Here is a 23,030-nt window from a genome sequence, read left to right as displayed (position 1 = left end):
GGACTGAGGACCGTTCGTCATGCATCGGTTTTGAGCTCAACATGGTGTTAAATGGCGCCGATATTTTCAGGTCTCTCGAAATCAATCTTCAAGCCTCGACGCCCTATCTGGCCGCCTTCAATGTCCACACTCTGCAGCAATCAGGACAACAAGCTGCTCTTGCACGCACACTGGACTCGCTTGGCATTGATGCGTGCTGTGTGTCAGAAAAGGGAATTCAAGATGCAAGCACAGTGATTGAGCTAACCGGTCCGTCGGTCTCTACTCGCTTTCAGCTGCGCATCTCTGGTGATCCAGAGGCTGCTGCAGCGGGATGTGCAGGGATTGGTGTTGTGGTTGGTATTGGGCGAGATGGACCAAGTAATTAGAGCGCGAATTTACTGACCGGAAGGTTCGTGGTTCGAACCCGACCTCTGCCTCTCGACTTCCCCTGTCTAAGCGTGGGCGACCTGGCAGTATCCCAGCCCTCGTGCCTCCTTCGTGTGGCTTGGCAGCTAAGCACCAAAAGGATGCTGCGGCTGAACGATCATTTATTATTGTCCTAATTCACCGGGCGGAAGTATCGTTGCTTTACTGGATACCTATTGATAGTCACCTCTGCGCGGTTCGTCTGGCAACGTCTGTGAAGGAATATCACAGGCGGGAAGCTGATTGCTGTCTGTTCGTCGTGTCCGCTTACGTCCCAACTGACTGTAACTCCGACGCCGTCAAGGACAGGTTTTACGACGCCCTGAATGCCTTTCTGCGGCGAGCTAGGAGCTCAGATGTCGTGGTGGTTGCCGGAGATAAGAAAGCAAAAGTGGGCAGGCTTATCGCATCTGAGATTCACTTAGAAGGTCGATATGGATTGGACTCGGTACGTACAGACAATGGTGAGCGATTGCTTCAGTTGTGTGTTGATCTAAAGTTGTTTCTATGGAGTACTAACTTGCGAAATAGCTAAAGTCGTCTGACCTCCAGCGACATACCGGCTACAAATTTTAGTCAGCTCAGCCATACTTATATGTGGAGTTATTTCGCAGTGATGCTCCTGAAGCCGAATTTCTTCACAGCTAGCTTACTGTCAGGCACCAAGGCCTTTGTATTCTCGCCGATTAAACACTTGCTGTTGGTGTGCAACCATAGGGTGTTTATTGGAACATGTAGGGTTCGCTCACTCATGGGCTATTTGGAAGTGGTACTATTTCTAACGATAATATAATGTTTTTGAGATGAAACACTAGCTAACTTTTCACTCACAATGACCACTCCAGTGCAACTGATTGTCAAATGACTGAGCACTTCAAGGTAGGTGCAGCTGCCACCTTGACGTGGTGGTCCGAAACACTAGTTTTCACTCACAATGACCACTCCAGTGCAACTGATTGTCAAATGACTGAGCACTTCAAGGTAGGTGCAGCTGCCACCTTGCCTTGACGGTCCGGCTTGAGTGCTGCAGCGATCCCGCGGGCTACACTGGCAGGAACTTCGTTCCACAAGGTGCAATCATGCCAGGAAGGCTAAAGGGGAGCAGCCAGACCAAGAGCAGCGAGACCCCGTACTACGAGTAATCGTGCTACGAGGCGGTCTGGGAGTAAAGTCGTACTGTCCTCTGCGACAGGAGTGTGAAGGCAGTAAGGTGTTTCCCCCAGGCGACCAGCATGTTCATATTTATGGAAGCAGCGATGCTGCCTTCCCCTGAGGAAGGACGGGTTAGAACAGGTCGGCCCCAAAAACCGCACACTCCGATCGCCCAACGGTTGACCGTGACCGCCGGCGCATTATCCAATACGGTCGAAATACTTTTAAAACCAAAGAGCCCGGTGCTGCTCAAAAGGCACCTGCTGTGCGCAGCCGCATCAGGAATGAGACAGTAATGCCTTATTCCCTGCGCCCTCGGGTTAGGCCAACCCCCTGCAGCCGAGCAGGTCAGACTATTGAGTCATCGGCTCCGGGCAGGGTCCCCAAAGAAAACCCTATATTCTCCCACTGCCTCGTGGGTCAGACTTTTGAGTCAGAAGCTAGGGTCAGGGTCCCCGAACAAAACCCTACGTCATCCCACTGCCTTGTGGGTCAGACTTTTGAGTCAGAGGCTAGGGTCAGGGTCCCCGAACAAAACCCCACAATCTCCCACTGCCTTGTGGGTCAGACTTTTGAGTCAGAGGCTAGGGTCAGGGTCCCCGAACAAAACCCCACAATCTCCCACTGCCTTGTGGGTCAGACTTTTGAGTCAGAGGCTAGGGTCAGCGTCCCCGAACAAACCCTACGTCATCCCACTGCCTTGTGGGTCAGACTTTTGAGTCAGAGGCTAGGGTCAGCGTCCCCGAACAAACCCTACGTCATCCCACTGCCTTGTGGGTCAGACTTTTGAGTCAGAGGCTAGGGTCAGCGTCCCCGAACAAACCCTACGTCATCCCACTGCCTTGTGGGTCAGACTTTTGAGTCAGAGGCTAGGGTCAGCGTCCCCGAACAAACCCTACGTCATCCCACTGCCTTGTGGGTCAGACTTTTGAGTCAGAGGCTAGGGTCAGCGTCCCCGAACAAACCCTACGTCATCCCACTGCCTTGTGGGTCAGACTTTTGAGTCAGAGGCTAGGGTCAGCGTCCCCGAACAAACCCTACGTCATCCCACTGCCTTGTGGGTCAGACTTTTGAGTCAGAGGCTAGGGTCAGCGTCCCCGAACAAACCCTACGTCATCCCACTGCCTTGTGGGTCAGACTTTTGAGTCAGAGGCTAGGGTCAGCGTCCCCGAACAAACCCTACGTCATCCCACTGCCTTGTGGGTCAGACTTTTGAGTCAGAGGCTAGGGTCAGCGTCCCCGAACAAACCCTACGTCATCCCACTGCCTTGTGGGTCAGACTTTTGAGTCAGAGGCTAGGGTCAGCGTCCCCGAACAAACCCTACGTCATCCCACTGCCTTGTGGGTCAGACTTTTGAGTCAGAGGCTAGGGTCAGCGTCCCCGAACAAACCCTACGTCATCCCACTGCCTTGTGGGTCAGACTTTTGAGTCAGAGGCTAGGGTCAGCGTCCCCGAACAAACCCTACGTCATCCCACTGCCTTGTGGGTCAGACTTTTGAGTCAGAGGCTAGGGTCAGCGTCCCCGAACAAACCCTACGTCATCCCACTGCCTTGTGGGTCAGACTTTTGAGTCAGAGGCTAGGGTCAGCGTCCCCGAACAAACCCTACGTCATCCCACTGCCTTGTGGGTCAGACTTTTGAGTCAGAGGCTAGGGTCAGCGTCCCCGAACAAACCCTACGTCATCCCACTGCCTTGTGGGTCAGACTTTTGAGTCAGAGGCTAGGGTCAGCGTCCCCGAACAAACCCTACGTCATCCCACTGCCTTGTGGGTCAGACTTTTGAGTCAGAGGCTAGGGTCAGCGTCCCCGAACAAACCCTACGTCATCCCACTGCCTTGTGGGTCAGACTTTTGAGTCAGAGGCTAGGGTCAGCGTCCCCGAACAAACCCTACGTCATCCCACTGCCTTGTGGGTCAGACTTTTGAGTCAGAGGCTAGGGTCAGCGTCCCCGAACAAACCCTACGTCATCCCACTGCCTTGTGGGTCAGACTTTTGAGTCAGAGGCTAGGGTCAGCGTCCCCGAACAAACCCTACGTCATCCCACTGCCTTGTGGGTCAGACTTTTGAGTCAGAGGCTAGGGTCAGCGTCCCCGAACAAACCCTACGTCATCCCACTGCCTTGTGGGTCAGACTTTTGAGTCAGAGGCTAGGGTCAGCGTCCCCGAACAAACCCTACGTCATCCCACTGCCTTGTGGGTCAGACTTTTGAGTCAGAGGCTAGGGTCAGCGTCCCCGAACAAACCCTACGTCATCCCACTGCCTTGTGGGACGATAGATGAAATTTCCATTCGGATAGGGAAGGCCAGAGCAGCTTTTGCGAACCTACGTCACCTGTGGCGTAGGCGTGACATCAGCTTCTCTATCAAGGATCGAGTTTACAATGCTGCGGTGCGCTCCATATTACTATATGGATCAGAAACCTGGCCGCTGCGCGCCGCGGACGTCAAAAGACTTTCAGTGCTTGACCATCGATGTCTTCGGAGCATTGCCCGAATCTGGTGGGAACACCGGATCAGCAATTCTGAAGTACGTCGAATGGTACTCGGGAGAAATAACTCACCCTCGATAGATGAACTGATCACACTGCACAGGTTGCGCTGGCTTGGCCACGTGCTGCGTATGCCCGTCGACCGACTTCCTCGAAGGGCTCTTTTCGCCCAACCATGTGAAGGGTGGAAGAGAGCCAGAGGCGGTCAACCAATGACTTGGCAGCGAAGTGTGAAAGCCATTACCAGCAAACTCAGCTGCGCTGGTCATTGCCGTCTTCCTGGATGGGGACCCCGAGACGGACCACATCAATGGCTAGAGACATTATCAGACATGGCCCAGTCGCGCTTTCAATGGCGCTCGTGCATCCAAGCTATTGTCTTCAATGCATAGCTCCTTTTCCACCCACCCCACCCCCCTACCCCAAATCATACTGACAGTGTACCAACTTACCGGCTAGCGCCTGCAATGCGCAGCTACCTATCCCCTCCCCCAAATCATCGGTGAACGAAACTGCGGCAGCTACAACCACTGTACGACGAGTGCACGGTTATTACGGCTGACAGTGATGATGATGATGACGTTGCCATTAGCTACCGATGGCGCGGACTGTCGGTCGTTCTGAAACACATTTATGGATTCTGATCACGCACTCGTCCGGAGTCGCTTCTCCCTACGTTTCCGCGTAAGGCGAGGACAAATGGCTTGGCAACTGAAACTTGCAGGTCCGGATGTTAGGCGACCTAACCAGAATCGTCTTCTAGCGTCTTCCAAATGTCTCATCACCAGATGTGAACGCATACTGGAACGAGATTGCCACCTCTTTGCATGTTGCTTGGCATTTCGCCTGTGGCACCACCCAACCACTGGATATCAGACCGAACGGTGTCACTGTCTAAATCTCGGAGAACTATCCCAGCCGCCGCTGAACATAACTTGATGCGACGAATTATCAGACGTCAAGTGAAGAGGAGCGTGCAAGCTGACGGTGGATTGTGGTGCACACAGAACGCCAAGGAACTGGAAGAGGCCCAGAAAGCCGGTAATGCTCGAAGAGTATTTCAGTTGGTCTGTGTGACCCGTCCCCGGAAACCACCTGTGAGCGGAACCATCAAGCATCAGAATGGAACTACCATCTCGAATAAGAACGCCTCGACCGGGGGATTGAATACTTCGAATAAAAAATTGTGGGTACCAGCTGACGCTCATCTAGAGTCCACAGGTGAAGTAGCACCCTGGACGATGAACGCGGAACCACCTACGGCCTCGGAGGTTTACGACTGCATATGTTCTCTCAAGCGCCATCGAGCTCCTGGTCCGGATGACTTCCCACCCGCATTGTTCAAAGACGGATCAAATCCTCAGTCAAGTTTGTCTGATCTGTTTGCCTGTATTTGGGAAAAGTCTGTCCCAGACAAATGGGGAAAGTCAGTGATAGTGCGCGTAGTGAGCGTGGTAACCACATGGGGATCAGTTAGACCCCGGTCGTAACGAGACTGTCGCGTCAATTGGGCTCCGTCGCCTTACGTTGGCTCATGAGATACCGACCCGAGAGCAGCAAGCGGGATTCCTGCCTGTAGGGGTTGTGTTGACCAAATGTTCACACTCCGTCAAGTGCTAGAACAGCATCATACGTATAAGCGACCCACAATTCTAGTATTCCTGGATATCTGAGGCGCATTCGACTCGGTCGTTCGGTCTGCTCTTCTTGACACGCTTGCCCACCAAAGAATACCCCGGAAGTTTGGTAACATAATACGTTCTTTGTATACTCCGACCTTCGGACGTGTGATAGTGTATAGGGAGCTCTCCAAGGGCTTCCTTACACAGCGGTGTCCGTCAGGGATGCCCACTCTCTCCATTCCTTTTTAACTTCGTGACCTATGAAATAATGAGACGAACGCTAGGTCTCCAGAACCCTGGTGTTCAAGTAGCCTGTGAAGAAAACCTTGTTGATTTGGAATATGCAGACGACATCGCTCTCATGTTCGAAGGGGAGGAGAAGGCGCAAGTATTCTTGGATGAACCGACCCAAGCCATCCCGTCTTTTGTTATGCACTTTGCACTTACAAAGTGTAAGGTCATGCTCTTGGACATGCTGTCATTGAGCGTTCAGCTGTAGCACCCTTCCGGTGCCTAGCTGCCATGCCACCCGATGGAAGCACCACCCTGGGATACCGCCAGGTTGCCCAAGCCTAGACAGGGGAAGTTGAGTGGCGGAGGTCGGATTCGAACCGCGGACCTTCCGGTCAGTAAATTCGCGCCCTAACCACTTGGGCCATCTCGCCCTGGAAGTTGTATTAGTTGTGATAGTAGCGTGACGGATGAGATGAACCCACGAATCTGCAAGGCTTGGGTCGCGTTTGCTAATTTGAGACACTCATAGTGTCAAAGTGGTATATCCCTGAATCTCAAGCAACGTGTGTATCAAGCTTCAGTGTGGGCTGTTTTGTTTTACGGCTGAGACTTTGCTTGTTCGAGCAGCGGAATTCGGACGTCTTCAGGCGTTCAATAATCGTCCCAATACCATACCCCGTGTGGGTTGGTGTCAGAGAACCCGTAACAAGGCAATTGGAAAGTGCGTTTTCGGTTGTGCAACGGGTGCTTCTATTGAAGAATATATCCAGAATTAAAAGTTGCGTTGGTTGGGACATGTGTTGCGTGTGCCTACCCATCGTTTGCCGAAGAAAGTGCGGCTTTCCATGCCCAACTCAGAGTGGCGTAAGCAGAGAGGTGGCCAACCCTTGACTTGGTGGAAGGGAATGAAGTACGAAACGCTTAGGTGCTGTCGGTGCTACTCGTCTTCCAGGATGGGGACCGCGTGATCCCCACTGTGTCTGGTTGTAGGCACTACGAGATATATCAGTGGCGTTATTTTCATTTTCTATCTAGATTACCTGAGTGAATCACTGGAGATATAGGCACCTCGGAATGATTGTAGTAAGATAGCACTAGGCCCCTTCCCCGTCCATCTTTGTCGTTTCCTTTACAATAAGGCACTGAAGCATCGGTGTTGAACACTGATGTCATACTGTCGATGATGATGATGATGGTGGTGGTGATAGGGTTGTGACTGAATTCGGATACACAGAAGCTGTAGCTGAGTGTGTTGCAGGGCGAGCAAGACGATCATTCCTTGTGCTGGAACCTGCGAGGTAGGGTTAAAGAGCGAAAACGCGAAAGTGTAAGAAAGGAGGCAGCAGCAGTAGCATGTTTTCGCTTACCCACCCTGCTGTATGCAGCAATTAATGGAACTGGCTGTTACCACGTGACGGCCGACTGTTAGTTGTAAATCTCATCGTTGTATGTGGGCTGGGATACTGCCGCACATAGAGAAGAGGACGATTAGCGTCCTCAACCAAAGCCTTTGGCCCAAAAGCCTAACCGCAAAGCAGTGGTTTTGGGCTTGAAATGCAACTCTAACCCCCAATCCGGGGGACCACGAGACCTCTACCCATTGATCAACATGATATGAAAGACTGTATCGCGCGGACAATTCCTCCCCAGTATAGCTCAGTGGGTCGCCGAGATGCGCACACTGCCACACCACGGTATGGTCCAATCTTTTCGTGATGGTCCAAACACTCGGGCAAACAGTGACCAATTACCGCTAAGGGGCTTCGTGACAGCTAATAGAGAGTTGGCAGACTCTTCAGTTAGGAGTTGCCATTCTGTCCTGCAGTTATACATTAAAAGTATCGAACCCTTGTTTGTGGAGCTATTTGAACTGTGCGCGCTCCAACGCATGCATCTACACTGCATGGAATACTGAAAAATCCTGCGTGTTCTGGCAGACTCGGAACTGATGTATGCTGTCAGCGAGGTGAACTGGTGAAGTGGGAGCTACGTACGTAAAGGAGCTTTGGACTGCTATAAAACCAAATCGACTGGGTTTCATGACAATCCTATCTCTCTTACGGGAGCCAATACCCGATGTCGACTTCTATTGTTGGGTCCACGTTTACGAAAGCAACAAGATATAAAACCAGAGTATTCACGCTCTCCGAAGCTTAAATGTTGACCAATTTAACCGTAAAAGGGGCTTGAATGTATAGGGTATAAAACGGTAGTAATTACGCTTCTCTAAGGATGCCAAGACGAATCTCAAGTCACATTATACTGCAGTGGTCTCGCGAGGTACACAGGCTGGGGTTTTGTTCAACAATTTTGACCGCATTCAGTTGATGGTTTTTGGTCGGTTCTCCGAGCTTGGCAGCTGATTTCGTCACCATTCGAGGAACCATTTTCAGTGCGCTGAAGATTAATGCACTAAAGCTACCATTATTCCACCACATTATGAATATTAACCATGTTAGAAAGTCCATAAGGGAGAACTAGACAAAAAGATCCGAGCAGTAAGAAGCAATTTGAGGACGGTCGTATTGCCTTGAAAATAGTAGTTTGCAGACATCAACGCGTTTCATTCAGGCCCCCCAGAATGTCCGTATTCATGGAAGCACCGGCACTGTTTTCCCCTGAGGGAAAACATTTAAGGTGGTCACCCGCACGCATTATAGACAACAGCTTCAATGCATGGGTTCCAATAAATGCGCGGTGGGGACATGTCAGTCAATGTCTCTCATCGTTGATGTGTCTTATCTCGAGAACCTTGCCCGCAGAGAGCGGTGTGCATCATTCCAGAAGACCGTCTGCCTCACAGAGCTCTTTTTTGAGTCCTGTGCGAGTGGAAGGGACCGAGAGGTGGACAATGTACGAATTACTTAGTCGGGTGGGCAACTGCCGCCTCCCTGGATGGGGGCCCCGGGACTCAGATCACCAGTGGTTAATGACATTGGCCGAAGTGGCCCAATCGCGCTGTCAGTGACGCTATCACCTTCAGTGCGTAGCTATCCAATTTCTGAACAAACGGAACATGCCTTCGCCTCCAAGGCTTGGTTGTATATTCCACTTTCCCGTTTTCCGGTGACCGAAAGTGTGGCAGCCGAAAACTATGTGCCTATGGCACGCGGTTTATAGCTTATAAGTTGAATTGATTGATTGAGTTTTCCGAAAACCATTCGATTTACTTAGGATTACTGATCTTGCATTCCCTTCGGCCTCTGCCACTGCTTCGAAGACATCAGTGGTTAAGCTGAAAATTTTTAACGTCCTGAGCTCGCATCGACCAGGTTTCTGACTCGTAACAATATGTGGCGTAGCGAAGCATTGCAAGCTCGACCCTTGACAGATAAGCTGGTGTCATGCCTGCACCACACGTGATACATCCTACCAAAACTGCTCTGGTATTTTCGATCTGGTTGGAAGTGTCGTCTCTGGCTCGACCACCTGGCTACATCTAGTCACGTGAACAAGTTTGCCCACCACCTCAATCGGCTCATCCACAAGCTTGAGGCTCAGGTTACAGCCAAACTAGTCTTGCCTGACCTAAAGCTGCCACTGACGTGGTAGTTGGGTTTCTGTGCTGCAACGATCCTGCAGTCACATTAGGAGTCGCATGTTTGCGCCTTACTCCTTGCGCTCCCGGCCAGGCCAAACCCATGCAGTCAAATGGGTCAAACTATTGGGTAACTGACTCTGAGCAAGATCCCTCAAAAAAAACCTAACAACCGCTATCTTTCGATTCAAACTTCTAGACTCCCCTCTTCGTCCCAGGTAACCGGAAGGTATCATTTGCCCCTACAACTCATTCACTGACTTTTCCCCACACGTTCCTATCCCAAGTCCTAATTCAGTTGGCAGTTGCCTTGCATCTAAGCTCCTACCCAATAAAAATGTACCCTTATTAAATTCGAGGGATCTTTTCTACATTGTAGCTTTCAACGTCCGTACCCTCAAATTGGGCAACAGGTAGCTCTTTCCCAACTCTTGTACTCTCTTTTGATCGATGTATGTTGTGTCTCCGAAATACTCACACAACACCTGTTCGGTCATACATCTCAAACTGCTCGGCAATAACCCGGACTCCTTGCACTTTGTCTTTCGTGTGTCTGGTGGTCCTGATGCAGTAGTGTGAGAGTTATGCTTAGCTCCAGGGCTGAGTGCGCTTCACTCGATTGAGTTCCAGTTGACAGCCGCGTTTTCTTGGTCACGCCTGGTTCAATCAAGATAAATTCATGTCGGTATAGTAAATAGTTTGTTTGTCAGCATACGCTCGGGGATGACAGCAGTTCTAGGGACGAGAAAGACAACTTCTGTCGTGATTTTTCACGGATACTCCCGTCAGCGAAAAGCACACATATATCGTGATTCTTGCAGGTAATACGAATGTTCAGTTCCTACTGGATCGTGAAGCACATCTCGGCGGTTGATTAGGAGTTGACGCTCACCGCATATATATTCGGGAGTGACCTCGGTTCTCTTCAGCTGTAGCACTCTTTCGGTGCCTAATTGCCATGCCACCAGAAGGAAGCACGAGCGCTGGGATACTGCCAGGTTACCCGAACCTAGACAGGGGAAGCCGAGAGGCAGAGGCCGGGTTCGAATGACGGACCTTCCCGTCAGTAAACTCGTGTTCTAACCAGTTGAGCCACGTCGCACTGTATGCCCTGTAAAACAATGGAACATATGATGTCAGCAACAAACGTAACTGCAAGCTGAGGAACATCGGTCCGTACGACGAAGAAAGGTCCGCGGTGCAGATTTTCTATCGCAAGTTACTTAGACCTAAGTGATGGATACTGGCGTAGACGCAACTTTCGTCCACTTCGATTTAAGCAAAGCTCTTCTCAAGGTGTCTTCCTGAAAATTCGTCATCCTGGGGAGTTCGTGGGGAAATCTGTTGGGCGGGGGGGGTTATCTCAGGCTCACTATGGTTGTGATATTTGGAGACGGTTTATTAATTCCAGTAAGGAATGTAGGTTAAGTAATGAAATATTTGTGTCGGCATATTGGTCAAGAGTTGGACTGTGGTAATCACGTTAGCTTGAACTGCGACAGCCGTAGGCTTTTTTGAGAGACTAAGTTGTCGTCCTAAGTGCATTATGGCGCCTTGACAATATCTCGGCCGTTGTACAGATATGCGTTTAGCACCGTTACCCACCCTGGTGTTACTGTCAATGGCGGTTATAATCTGGCGGACTGTAATAGGCTCGTTATTGTATCACGGTCATTCCTTCTGTAAATTAAGAGCCGTTACCTATCGTCATGCTCTGGATAGCTTTTGAAAGTGGGCTGAGTGCTCCAAATGCTACAGCTCATTCTTTTTCATGTTATGTATCACACTAAATGGGATCAACCCCTCGGGCAACGATGCGTGAGGAGGATTGAATGTAGTGACCGGTTGACTTTAAATCTGCAGGTGATTCCTGAGAGGTGGTGTTAGGATGCTATGAGTCGTCAGGTTATTTTGATTGGTTTACACCGGACGTCCTACTTTCTATGGTTCCCATACATATGACCTACCACCTGCTGACTCATCAACTAATATTTTTTTCTGGTAGCAAGTTCGATTCTAAGGTTCAAAAGCAGTGTTGGATCTCCACCATCTAACTAGCTCTCAGCAGCTAAATCTATTTCCTCCAGCCTGCTTCGGGAAGGAGAGCATGTCACTTTTCGGGACCCTGAAACGATACTACTGGAGAGAGAGATGAGGGAACCTATTGCTTCCATGGGGACAAATTACCGGACCACCATCAAAACCAGAAGGCTGTGCTTAAGCCCGTCCACCCGTTGTTAGCACGCGTGGTCATTGAGTGGAATTGTCTTTCAGACCCACCTGGCACGAGAAAATCTGTCACATGAACCCTTGTTGTAACCCAGTCAGTCATTTTCACAAAGTATCCCGCCTAATCTCGTCCCGATGGTACCGACGCGTCCACACCAACTGATGTTACGATTACCTGTGATGTCTTGTCTAGCTGAGTCTCGCTGACAATTTCAGCATGATTAAATTCTGAGAAACAAATACGTAATTCATTACAGTATTCAAGCCTTGCGTTCGTCGTAGAATAGCAGCTGTTGGTTAGGGACTACCTTTAGGCACACCGATGATGTCGGAATCTTTTGAGAATCACATGCATTGTCTGTGTTTCATTGCAGATGCCAGCTCCAAAACGGCTACGGGAGCTCGTACGGGACATACGATCAGCCAGAACAGCGGCTGAGGAGCGTGCCATTGTTAATCGAGAATGTGCTCTTATACGAGATAGTTTTCGGGAGGAGAACAATGTCTACCGTTGTCGGAACGTCGCCAAGCTGTTATACATTCACATGCTTGGTTACCCAGCTCATTTTGGCCAGGTAGATTCGTCTGCATGAACCTGTGATTCCCTTCCTCTGTTTGACAATTATCCTTGCACTTATTTTGCTTGCTGTTTACTACGATTCAGGTCGTTTATGCACTTATCCAATCTGTAGAGCAGTACGTAACAGGTATGTGTTGTGACTTGATTGCTAGTGCAACTCTGTATCGGTCCCTTGGCTTCCTGCTCCACCCACTATGGTATATCAAAAGGCGCGGTAGCTCTACACAGCCCTTTCATGGAGACAAAGGAAAATGATCACAACTGTGTTCATAGGGTATTCACAGAGTGTTCCACAAGGTCGTGCCAGAATCTCCGTGAGAGAGCGAGGAGCGTCGAGTAAAAGGTTCTTGAACCGGATTGGCTGGCATTCTGGCCATTCAGGGCATGCCTTCGTTTGGCCCGTCCTGCACGTGACACATCCGTCCAAATGATGCGTTCGGTTATTAGGGACGACTGGCCTCCGTACAGTATGACAAGCTAACGCAAAAGGCAAGTGGCTACTAACTGACTTATTTGATCACCCTTACACGTGACTGATATTTCTGCTGGATATTCCACCTAACCAACTGTAATGTTGAGCATCTTACTGCATATCCGAACTGTCCAGCTGAAGTTTATCTGTCCTTGTGGTCTGAGATCATGTTGGTTGCTTGTTGTAAGGGTGCTAGACCAATCCTGCATTCAGTGGTGATGGTTGCGGATGACAGATCACGTCTTTGTTTTTCGACTGGCCTACTTAATGCCATCTTTGTTAATACTAATATGAATTCATTCTGCAAGTTATTCATGTGCATGTTCTAAATGTTTCCGGCACTTTGCACTTTGTCAACAGTCTCCGTTGATTTGGATGCGCCACCAGCTGCTTCAAAGCATTTTCACTTTATTCCTTCTGTGGAAAAGAGGGTATTTAGTGTAGTCTGCTTTTTTGCCCATTCGATGTTTGAGGATGGGTGGACAAGGAGCTGCACGGTTTGCTATGTGCTTTATATCTACAAACTGTACTGTGCTGCTAGAGGGCTGCGTGGGATCAAACTCGGACCCAATGCTTGCAGGCCATTCAACCTATTTGGTAGATAAATTCATTTACCTGAACCGAATTAGCGGTGCTAAGGAGGGCTAGATGGATGAGTTACTCATCGTCCCTCGTCCCACCCGCGGGGTGAGACATGTACTCTGCATGCTAGATGATCGTCTGATTCGCGGAGCTCTTTTCGCTCGTCCCTTTTCTGATCGGAAGCGACTGAGAAATGGACAGTATGAACTGGCAACAAACTATGAAAGTACTAGCCAATAAACTTAGTTGGGCCGACAGCTGGCGCTGCGCTGAATGGGAACATCGAGACTCAACTCACCAGTCATAATGGTATTTGCAGTTAGGTCTAATCTTGCAGTGAGTGGCGCTCATATTAACCTGTCATCTTCAGTGCGTAGCTGCCCAGTTTCCAGAATTAACTGGTCATGCCACTCCCTCCAATGCAAATCCTCGCTCTCCCATTTCCCAGTGAGCAGAACTGTAGCTGCCAGAATCAAAGTACCCTTGGTACGTGGTTTATAGCTGATGAACTGACCTCTTTCTTGTTCGCGTTCACATGGACCCTAGACGGCAGAACGGACTCCATTACGTTGTTTTTTCTTCGAGTATATTTTGATTGGTCTATGCGGCAATCAGCCAAAGCAACACGAAAAATCCTTTACCGAAACTTTGAAAGGAGCTGTTTGCCTGATTTGAAGCGGAAAAGGTATTGATGAGTGAAGATGGTGTTTTTGTTTATCCTGTTCGAAATGAATAATAACAATAGTCCATGTGTAACATCCCTAGCTGACATGCCACCCGAAAGAAGCACGAAGGAAGATGTCGGGTCCCTCAAACCTACAAAGCAGTCGAGATATCAGGATCGGAACCATGGACTTTTCACTTAGAAAGTTCGCATCCGAACCACTGAACTGTCTTGAGCTCTTACCGTGTTTGGGGAAAACGTTAACCACACGCTTTACGACATCAAAACCAATTTGCCGTCTCCGAACGTGAACAGCAGTCCACTAGCATTCTGGACAATACTGCTCTACTGCTATTAAGCTATGAAGAAGAGTTTATTAGAAAGTGAAAGTGACGGACAAGAAAAGCTCTATAGCCTGGGTAAACAGAAGACTTCTACAGTTTCAAACAAGCTTAAAGTGAACATATATAAGTATTCTATTTAATTGAACTAATGTCAGGGAGACTGACGAAGCCATCTTATTAACTCTACCTAGTGTACGTCCAGCGCACAATGACCGGTAAATGTAGTCTTTCCAGCCCAGCGGCGTGCTTCTCATTTGATGTGTTTTCGCGACGCCTGCAACGGTCCTTTGTCTTTTGTATCATCATCCATTGTGTACGCAAATATACGGTGGTCTGAAACAGCATGTGGGTATTCAGGCTAGAGTCCTTGAGCTGAAGCGAAAAGCTTGACTCAAATTGACCGATGTTATGACCAATCAGAGTGTGCCTTTGGGTCACCGAATGGATATGACGTTTGGTTCGGCGGCGGGTTAAGCGTAGTTCTAGTGCTAATCTATCTCCACGGGCATTTTTTGTGTTGTATAGCTAGACAGTTGAGGGGTATTGGCTCAAAACCTGCCTTTTGATGTGTGCTTTGACTCGATCCAGATAGATTTCAGAATGTGCTTATTCCATTCTGTCTACATGTACACATTGAAGTGGCGTCAATTTACGCATATTCTCTCTTACCACTAGTTGGAATGTCTCAAGTTAATCGCCTCGCCACGCTTCACCGACAAACGTGTGGGCTATCTCGGTGCTATGTTGCTTCTAGATGAACGAACAGATGTACATTTGCTGGTTACGAATTCTCTGAAAAAGTAAGTTTCTACACAACTAATTCGACCAGTGTTGGCGTTTGAATCTGTTGGCTGCCTTACTTGTTTCACAGCATTGCATTGTTTTGTCAGGAAAGAGCCCATCTTTGCCCCACCCCACCCCCATCCGATTCGGGCAGCATAGTACCCATTGAAATGTGTGGATTCCAAATTACCGGAATGGAGAAAAACGTATCCACGTTTTCCCACCACAATTCGCTTTCGTTGTAAAACCAATCTTTAATTCAGAAAATCAGTATTTTGAGTGAGGGCTACTTTTGGCGAAACCGATTGTCGAATTTGTCGGTGATGTGTCCGTAACCGACCGACTGAATATCATCTTCATTACCGGATTTACCGTCTCAAAAGAATCAGACCACGACGCACTGCATATTTGAAGGCATTCAAGATTTGGAGACGCCCGTATGGTTTAGCTGCCGGAAAGTCAGATGGAGGCTGAACTCAGTCCGATGAACGCGCTTGAAAACGAAATTCTGGTGATATATGGGGAGCTCGACGACAGCTCTCTGATTATGGGTTCAAGTCCGTGTCGAAGACTGTCATCAATTCCCAGGCCCCAGAGACCAACACTTATGGATTACCCCGTATCACACATAAGCTGGGTTTGGTGCATTGAGACTTTAACAACTGTCAGTGTTCTACACCTGAGGTAGAAAAATTGTGCTCCAGATCTTTGCCACCACTGCCGCTTGAATTTCGAGGATATCCTCTGCTGGCCCATTGTGGGTCTGCGAAAAGTTACCAGATTACTGGTTGTAACTCTCATACCTAACAAAAAGATCTTGAAATATCGTTTATTTGTCTGTACAGTCGTACTTTTGAAATTTTTTTAAGCCCATGGTAGCTCAGCTTTTGAGGCACGAAACTGCTTACCGGTAGGTCTGTGGTACGAGCCCAACCCTGGTATTTTGATTGCTCTTGTCAAGGCGTGGGCTCACGGAAACATGGCGATGTGCCATCGAATGATGGCGGAACGATTGCAAGCATATGCTAAGCTCAGTGACTAGACCAGCACACAATGAACTCACTCAGTCTAGCACCATTTTGCATCATCGGTAATTGTCTCCCCTTTTTTCCAAACGGCAATTTGATTTGCATTGAGGGAACTCACGATGACCCCCTTCAGTTATGCTGAAAAGTTATTGTTTGGCTGGTTCAGTCGTCTGTTTTCTTTAGCACAGTGGCTTGTTTTGATTGAGTTATGTTTACCGATGATCGTAATCCCACTAATGAGTGGAGCCTCTAGACCGCGTAAACACATGAAGAAAATTTGCGACGAACACGTCAATATGCGCTGTGCAAAGTTTATAGATTGTTGTGCGATTTACCCGGGAATTGAGTAGTGATCTAAGATGCCATCGATAACAATCCACACGAATCCTCCACAGAGCCCTCCATTCAGACGTGGCCATGACGACGGGGCATATGACTTGTAAGATGCTTATTTTAGTTACTAACATTGATCATGTAAACGGACGCTTCAACTTTTTGGTCCGAGCCCGCAGTTAAACCCAATGGTCTACTGTGATTGATTGACCGTCCGAATCAGCGATATCCACCCTACTGCAGGCCAGCTACAGTTTCGAATTTCCATTTCCCCTTTCCACAGATCTCACGCATTTTCCTTCCCTTTTTTCTTCCAAGTGATCTCAATCACCCGACAACCTACGTTGTCAGTTTGGCACTGTGTACGCTGGGCAGCATTTGTTCGGCCGAAATGAGCCGCGATCTTGCTGGAGAAGTCGAGAGGCTCACCAAGTCGTCAAATTCGTACCTGAAGAAAAAGGTAATCTTTAACAGTCCGTTGTCACTGCGTAAGCACTGGTTGATCCCGAGTTAACTTCTCCCTATTAAGTTGAGCACTTCCGAGGTCGATGTTGACCACAGTTTCGAATGTCACATCTATTTGGCTATCATTTAGCTTCACGTACAAACACGATATGAAGCCCCAACGGGGAAGCTCCTGAGTACAGACACTGTTGCTGAGGAAATATTTTTTACCCGTTAAACTTTCATGGTTTTCTTTTTCTGGGAAACACCCTTTCCTCGACCCGACCGGAAGACACAACAATGTTGCTGATTCATATCTACCATGTGACCATGACAGTATATGACTCGAGTTGTGACAACCTGACAGTATCCCAGCTGTCGTGCTTCCTTCGGGTAGCATGACACCTAGGCACCGGAAGGGTGTTACGGCTGAGAGATTTTTTTGTGACAGACTTCTGAACTCTCACGATGACCTATGTTCATCGAGTTCCAAGTAATGTGTTGAAATACATCTTTGTAGTCTGATATTCCGGATTTTGGCTTTATCACGGTACAAACGGTGTTCGTTTTAATGATCTCATGACATGGGTGTAGCACTAGCTTGTCACAGATGTGCAATGTTGTCGGAAATCAGATTAGACAAAGCAAATTAAACCAAATGGTCTATACAGATAACAGTTTAATCTTCATCCCGGCATTGTGCACAAACGAACGGTCTATGTCCGATTTATGCGCCTTGGCAACAACACCAACTTCGATGCGGGTCTTGTTTGAGAGCCTTTTTCACGAAGATACATAGTGCGTCTACAGATAATTCCAGCCATTGTTGCTGGACTTGTACAGTCGTGACAATATTGTTAGCTGATTCGGAAGAGATTCCATCTTTTCATTTTGTTCTAGCCGTGATCCTTGTGCACCATTGATCGAATACCTCCAGTTTTTGTATTTCCTCGCACCTACAGGGCGTTTCTCGAGTGATTAGAATTGTAACATAATTGTGTTTGTTGATAAAACTCACCCTGTTGAAACTAACATCTTTGCTTATGTTTACGCGATAGCCGTGATACAATGACGCATAAGATATACAAAGGAACCGTATGCAATCCATGGGTACTCAATAATAGTGCACAAACGAAGTGCACTTTTGCAGCTACTGATGCTCGGCTGTACACTTTCCAATCGAGAATTGTGTATGGGAAATTGAAAAGGGAGTAGGTGGATTCACGGAATCATTCTGCTATGGCATGCCTCCCATCCCTTCGTGTTTCTAATCTATTTCATCTGAATTAGATTGCTCTGTAAAAGGTAACGGACTTGGTTACGTTCAGCCATATTTGGTAAGCTATGAAGGGACGACATTGGTTGTTCCTTGTCCACAGTAATCAGCCCAAAAACAGCAGATATTTTGGCCGTATGGTCTCTTTTGAGGATAGCGTTCTCTTTTACGTTGGTGGAGGTATGTGCCGTCTGCTGTGACCGAACCAACGCTTCATTCAACGCGTTTTCCTCATCTGGAAGATGCTGAACTGAGCAAAAATGGCCGAGGATCTTGAGGTGCCTACTTTTAGGCCAGTCCTTTCGGTCGCAATTTAAATGTGCCTGTCTGACTAAAAACCGTGTCGCAACCACAGAGTAAGTTTTGGTACTTACGGGTTTCCTGAAACACTCGGACGAAATAACGCGAATGACTTAAAAATTCGCGCGTCACTCTTTACCAGGAATATAGATGTTTGGTGGGTTCAACCGGATATTCAGAAGAAAACCGGCTGGTTTTTCCTCGAGCGGACTAAAGAGTGCATTGATACAACAGCTGTGACCGACAGCGGCCGTTTATGTGTCGTGCTGACTGAGAAGCTTGACTAGCTTGTGCACCTAATCGATCCGACAACATTTCCATGCCTCTGAGAGTCGTTTCTGTTGGTTAGAGATGTCTGTCACAGCTGTGACCGATGCTGATTGGTCAAATGCGTAGAAACAAAATGAATGTTTTGACGATACACTCATGGAACTCGGACTACCTCACTGACCCGGAATCTATTTGCACACATCTATGCAAATGTATCCTTTTGTCCACACGCTCCTATCATCTTTCAGTTCAACTCTTGCCTTTCCATTGGTTGGTACAGGCCGCTCTCTGTGCATTCCAAATTATCCGCAAAGTTCCTGACCTTATGGAGATGTTCATTCCATGCACACGCTCGTTATTGAACGATAAAAACCACGGAGTCATTCTGGCATCGGTCTGTTTAATCCAGGAAATGTGTGAACGCAGTCCGGACACATTGATCTACTTTCGTAAAGTAAGTATGGATAAAGTGTACACTAGCCCATATCTGATCCTGCTCCGCGTGACTGTCTGCATTTATTTGTTTCATCGGGTATGGTCTACCGTTAGTCCATTATCCGCACTACCATTTTTACAAATATTTCGTCAGAACTGCACTTCTTACACCTTTTTCAGCAGTTGTTCAATTTATGGGTCGTGGGAACCACTTTAACCTCTTTTGTTCGTTTGGGTGACTTGCGCTTGTTTTTCACCAGTGATGCTAATATTCTTCCAATTCCTTTTTTTCGCAGCAGTTGGTTCCTATGCTGGTTCGAACTTTGAAGAATCTCATCATGACCGGTTACTCACCTGATCACGATGTGAACAAAATTAGTGACCCTTTTCTGCAGGTAGGTGGAAAATGCGTTAGCCAACTTTACCTGTCGGAGGCTTTCTTTGATCCTGTTCCAACTTTTTGTTAGCCCAATATGTTCATGTCACGCTCCTAATGGGGCGATATGGTTCAAGTGGTTAGAGCGCGAATTCACTGACTGGCAGGTCCATCGTACGAACCCGACCTCTGCCTCTCGACTCTCCCTGTCTAGGCTTGGGTAACCTGGCAGTATCCCAGCCCGCGTGCCCCCTCTGGGTGGCATGACAGCTAGACACCGACAGGATGTTATAGCTGAACGACTATTTTATTTTACGTTCCTAATGGAAATTGAGCCTGAAGCGCCATCAGCCGTGTGAATGTATATGGGGTCGCCAGAACGACGATGAGCCTTCTCCTTTTTTCCACATTTCCTTCAATGGCTAGATAAATCACCATGAACAACATGAATGGACAGTGAGGCGGGCAGACGTTCCCTTTCTGTCCACTCTAAAGAAGTTAGGGCTTTGAGAATAGACCTTTTAGTCGTGTTGCAGTAAACCGTCACTATCAACGCTGTTGTTGCTTTATGTGATGTGATGATGGTAATGGTACTACATTCGTGTGCACTCAACATTCTAGTTTGAATTTTCTTATATGGTGAAAATTCGCCCTATGGGTGCGTAAATCTTTCAATGTGTTACTTGGCCAGCAAAGTGGGACACATTTCTCACCTTTCGGTGCGAGATGGCCCAAGTGGTTAGAGCGCGAATTTACTGACCGGAAGGTCCGTGGTTCGAATCCGACCTCTGCCACTCGACTTCCCCTGTGTAGGCTTGGGCGACCTGACAGTATCCCAGCCCTCGTGCCTCCTTCGTGTGGCATTGGCAGCTAGCACCGAAAGGTTGGCTAAACACAATGACTGAATGACTTATTTTCTCACCTTTCGTTCCGAATTCTGGTTGGAATATTTTTGTAAGTTAGGTAACCGCGCATTCCATCTGTATTTGTCTCCTTTTTCCCCGGTTTCAAAACTATAGGTCAAGATTCTTCGCCTCATGCGCGTTCTGGGCCATGGAGACAAGGCAGCCAGCGAAGCGATGAATGACATCCTTGCTCAGGTTAGTTTGATTCTCTCTCAGGCCATAGATATGCCGTCGGCGATCTGGAACACACTGGTCTATCCCCAGGGTCCACTCAGCGTGGCTTTTTCCAGTGTACTACGTAGGCGATCTCTCTTAATCGACCCTTCCCTCCTATCCACACACTGGACAACCAGCGTGAAATTTATGATGATCAGTCGTGTAGCTTCACCCCTGATTGCCCCGAGGTAACCGAACCAAACTAATCAATCACAACTAAGTGGTTTCGGCGAGCACTTCGTCGTGCGTTCTGTTTGAACAGGGTCCTATTCTTTGGTGGTTCCCAGTTCTCACAGTCGGGTCACCACATCGGGTGGTTAGGAGTAGAATGAGGGCTCCGCACCACCGTTCAGCTGACTAGCAAATAGAAGCGCCATTGGTCCGTATGGATTTACTTTCAGTCTTCTATATCGTTTTTCCGAATGCTAATCGACGTCTTATATCAGGACATCCAAGTAAACCATTGTACAGCTAGACATACCTGTGTGGTACTGAAACTAACTGTATGCTATGTGCGAAGAAGTTGGTGCAACCGTGGATCTTGGCGTTCGCAAGATACGTTTGTTTTCAAACTGTAGTTACTGTCACTATCAGTTGGCTCAATCTAAAATTATTACCACTTTAACTGACATGTGAAGTCCTTTAAAACCCCGATAGTACGCTTTTTATCGGTATTCTTTTCATTTGTATGACTGTTCAAAAACTCACTTGAATTTGAGTCCATCGCGCTCACAGTTTGTTGAACTGTAGTCATTCTAAGGTAGCCCTCAGACAGACAATGTGCTCGGTGCGTGTCTTGAGCAGCCCGCAGAGGACTAGCTGATATGACAACACTGATGATCGCCTTCATGAAAATATCTTCCTCGTTCACATATTGCTTGCGAGAAGCCATGCGCCTCCTATTTTTTCCGAGATAGCTCGGTGTTTAAGACACGAGCTTACCAACCGGAAGGTTTGTAGTTCTTACCCAACGCCAACGTCTCTACTCCTCCGATCTAGGGTTGGATAACCCAGCAGTATATCAGCCCCCGTGCCTCCTTCGGGTGGCATGGCAGCGGGGCGCCCATAGTGTGTTACAACTGAACGACTATTACTCATAGTTATTCTCCTTCCCGTAGGCCAGGCTGTCGTCGTAGCTCTAGCCTCATACGCTTACCACAAAAAGATGGGACTTCTTGTTTACGGGCCAGATAATTGGAGGCTCTTTTGAGAGGATTCATGTGCTACCTTATGATTACCACGCTAGATCATCTTTCTTGAGTTTCGGTTTCAACCTCCCATCTAACTTCGCATTACCATGTAATAGAAAACATGCGCTCGTGACCACAGTTGTTTATCGATGGCCTCCATGTCTTCTTTCAAACTTTCAGGTCGCCACAAATACGGAGACCAGCAAAAATGTGGGACATGCCATCCTTTACGAAATCGTTTTGACTATTATGGGAATCGAATCTGACCCTGGCCTACGGGTAAGCGTGCTTTGTTTGTTGTCCGCTGACGCGCTTGCCAGCGAAATATCTTCCACTTCAACTATCATTTTTGCTGCTTTTAATCGTTGATGACGGTTTTATTCGGCTAGTTTTTCTTTACGTTCGCCGTGCGAATTGTTCCATCTAGTCTATAATCGATTACTGGAGTTGGTGGTTCCGCAGTTTGTGACTCACGTGAACGTGTTGTTTCGTGTTTGACACGCACAATCACTCATGGTGATCTAGGAATAACACTCGTCAAACCCACACCGCCCTGTTATCTCGACCACTTATCCGTCGGCAAGTGTGTATTCATGTGTGGCACAATTTGCGCAAGTTATTTCAATTTTCACAACGGCAAGTTATAAATTTATGGAACCTCGGGAATGTCTGCGGCAGTTTTTTCGATCGTCCTGTGTCCTCTCTCTCCGCCAGTACCCTGGCTATATAGGCTGGATGATTCCGTATTCGTTCTTCACTTACACTCGAACCAGTATGCGTAAAAGAACAGTCCACTTCAACGGAGTCGATTCGAATCCAAGAAGACGTGACAATGACTGGGCCACTGATATGTCGGGCAGTTGCGCCACCAGCGGAAAAGATGGCACTGGCTTGCATGACCCAATTTTGAGTCCTATACTCTACCTGACCACCTTACAGAAGGCCCTTCAATACAGACCTAGATGTTCTGTTTAGTGTTGGTTCTCATAGCATATCAAAGCGAGTCCGTCGTATGCGTGAACTGGGCGTTCGAACCCCCATTATCTGCGCTTACGCTAAGCTAAAAAATACACATGCTACTTGCCTGTGTTCAAAAACAGGACCTGGGTTTTAACGACAACGCTGAACAGAAATAATGTAACGGCACTCTTATTTGGGCA

At 48.1% G+C, this 23,030-nt stretch overlaps 2 protein-coding genes across 2 annotated transcripts in view; one reads left to right on the top strand and one right to left on the bottom strand.

Annotated features, from left to right (window-relative positions):
• The window catches only part of T265_10237 (hypothetical protein), a gene marked incomplete at both ends in the record, with an annotated part of 44,922 nt that overhangs the window by 6,684 nt on the left and 15,208 nt on the right, over window positions 1–23,030 (top strand). Inside the window, 11 exons of the mRNA XM_009176553.1 lie at window positions 94–360; window positions 465–872; window positions 4,968–5,417; window positions 5,956–6,059; window positions 12,047–12,247; window positions 14,990–15,114; window positions 16,702–16,918; window positions 19,029–19,202; window positions 19,480–19,578; window positions 20,579–20,659; window positions 22,051–22,149. Coding sequence (XP_009174817.1) covers window positions 94–360; window positions 465–872; window positions 4,968–5,417; window positions 5,956–6,059; window positions 12,047–12,247; window positions 14,990–15,114; window positions 16,702–16,918; window positions 19,029–19,202; window positions 19,480–19,578; window positions 20,579–20,659; window positions 22,051–22,149 — 2,225 coding nt within the window. The remainder of the gene's footprint in view (window positions 1–93; window positions 361–464; window positions 873–4,967; window positions 5,418–5,955; window positions 6,060–12,046; window positions 12,248–14,989; window positions 15,115–16,701; window positions 16,919–19,028; window positions 19,203–19,479; window positions 19,579–20,578; window positions 20,660–22,050; window positions 22,150–23,030) is intronic.
• On the bottom strand, window positions 21,294–21,572 carry T265_10236 (hypothetical protein; the record flags this gene model as incomplete). Its single annotated transcript, XM_009176554.1, has 1 exon — window positions 21,294–21,572. One exon carries the CDS (start codon window positions 21,570–21,572, stop codon window positions 21,294–21,296), a length of 279 nt encoding a protein of 92 aa, XP_009174818.1.

This window comes from Opisthorchis viverrini (genome assembly GCF_000715545.1).
Source record: "Opisthorchis viverrini unplaced genomic scaffold opera_v5_344, whole genome shotgun sequence".
In the NCBI taxonomy this organism is placed as follows: Eukaryota; Metazoa; Platyhelminthes; class Trematoda; order Opisthorchiida; family Opisthorchiidae; genus Opisthorchis; species Opisthorchis viverrini.
The sequence above is the reverse complement of the archived record's forward strand: the minus strand, read 5'-3'. Positions and strand labels throughout refer to the sequence as shown.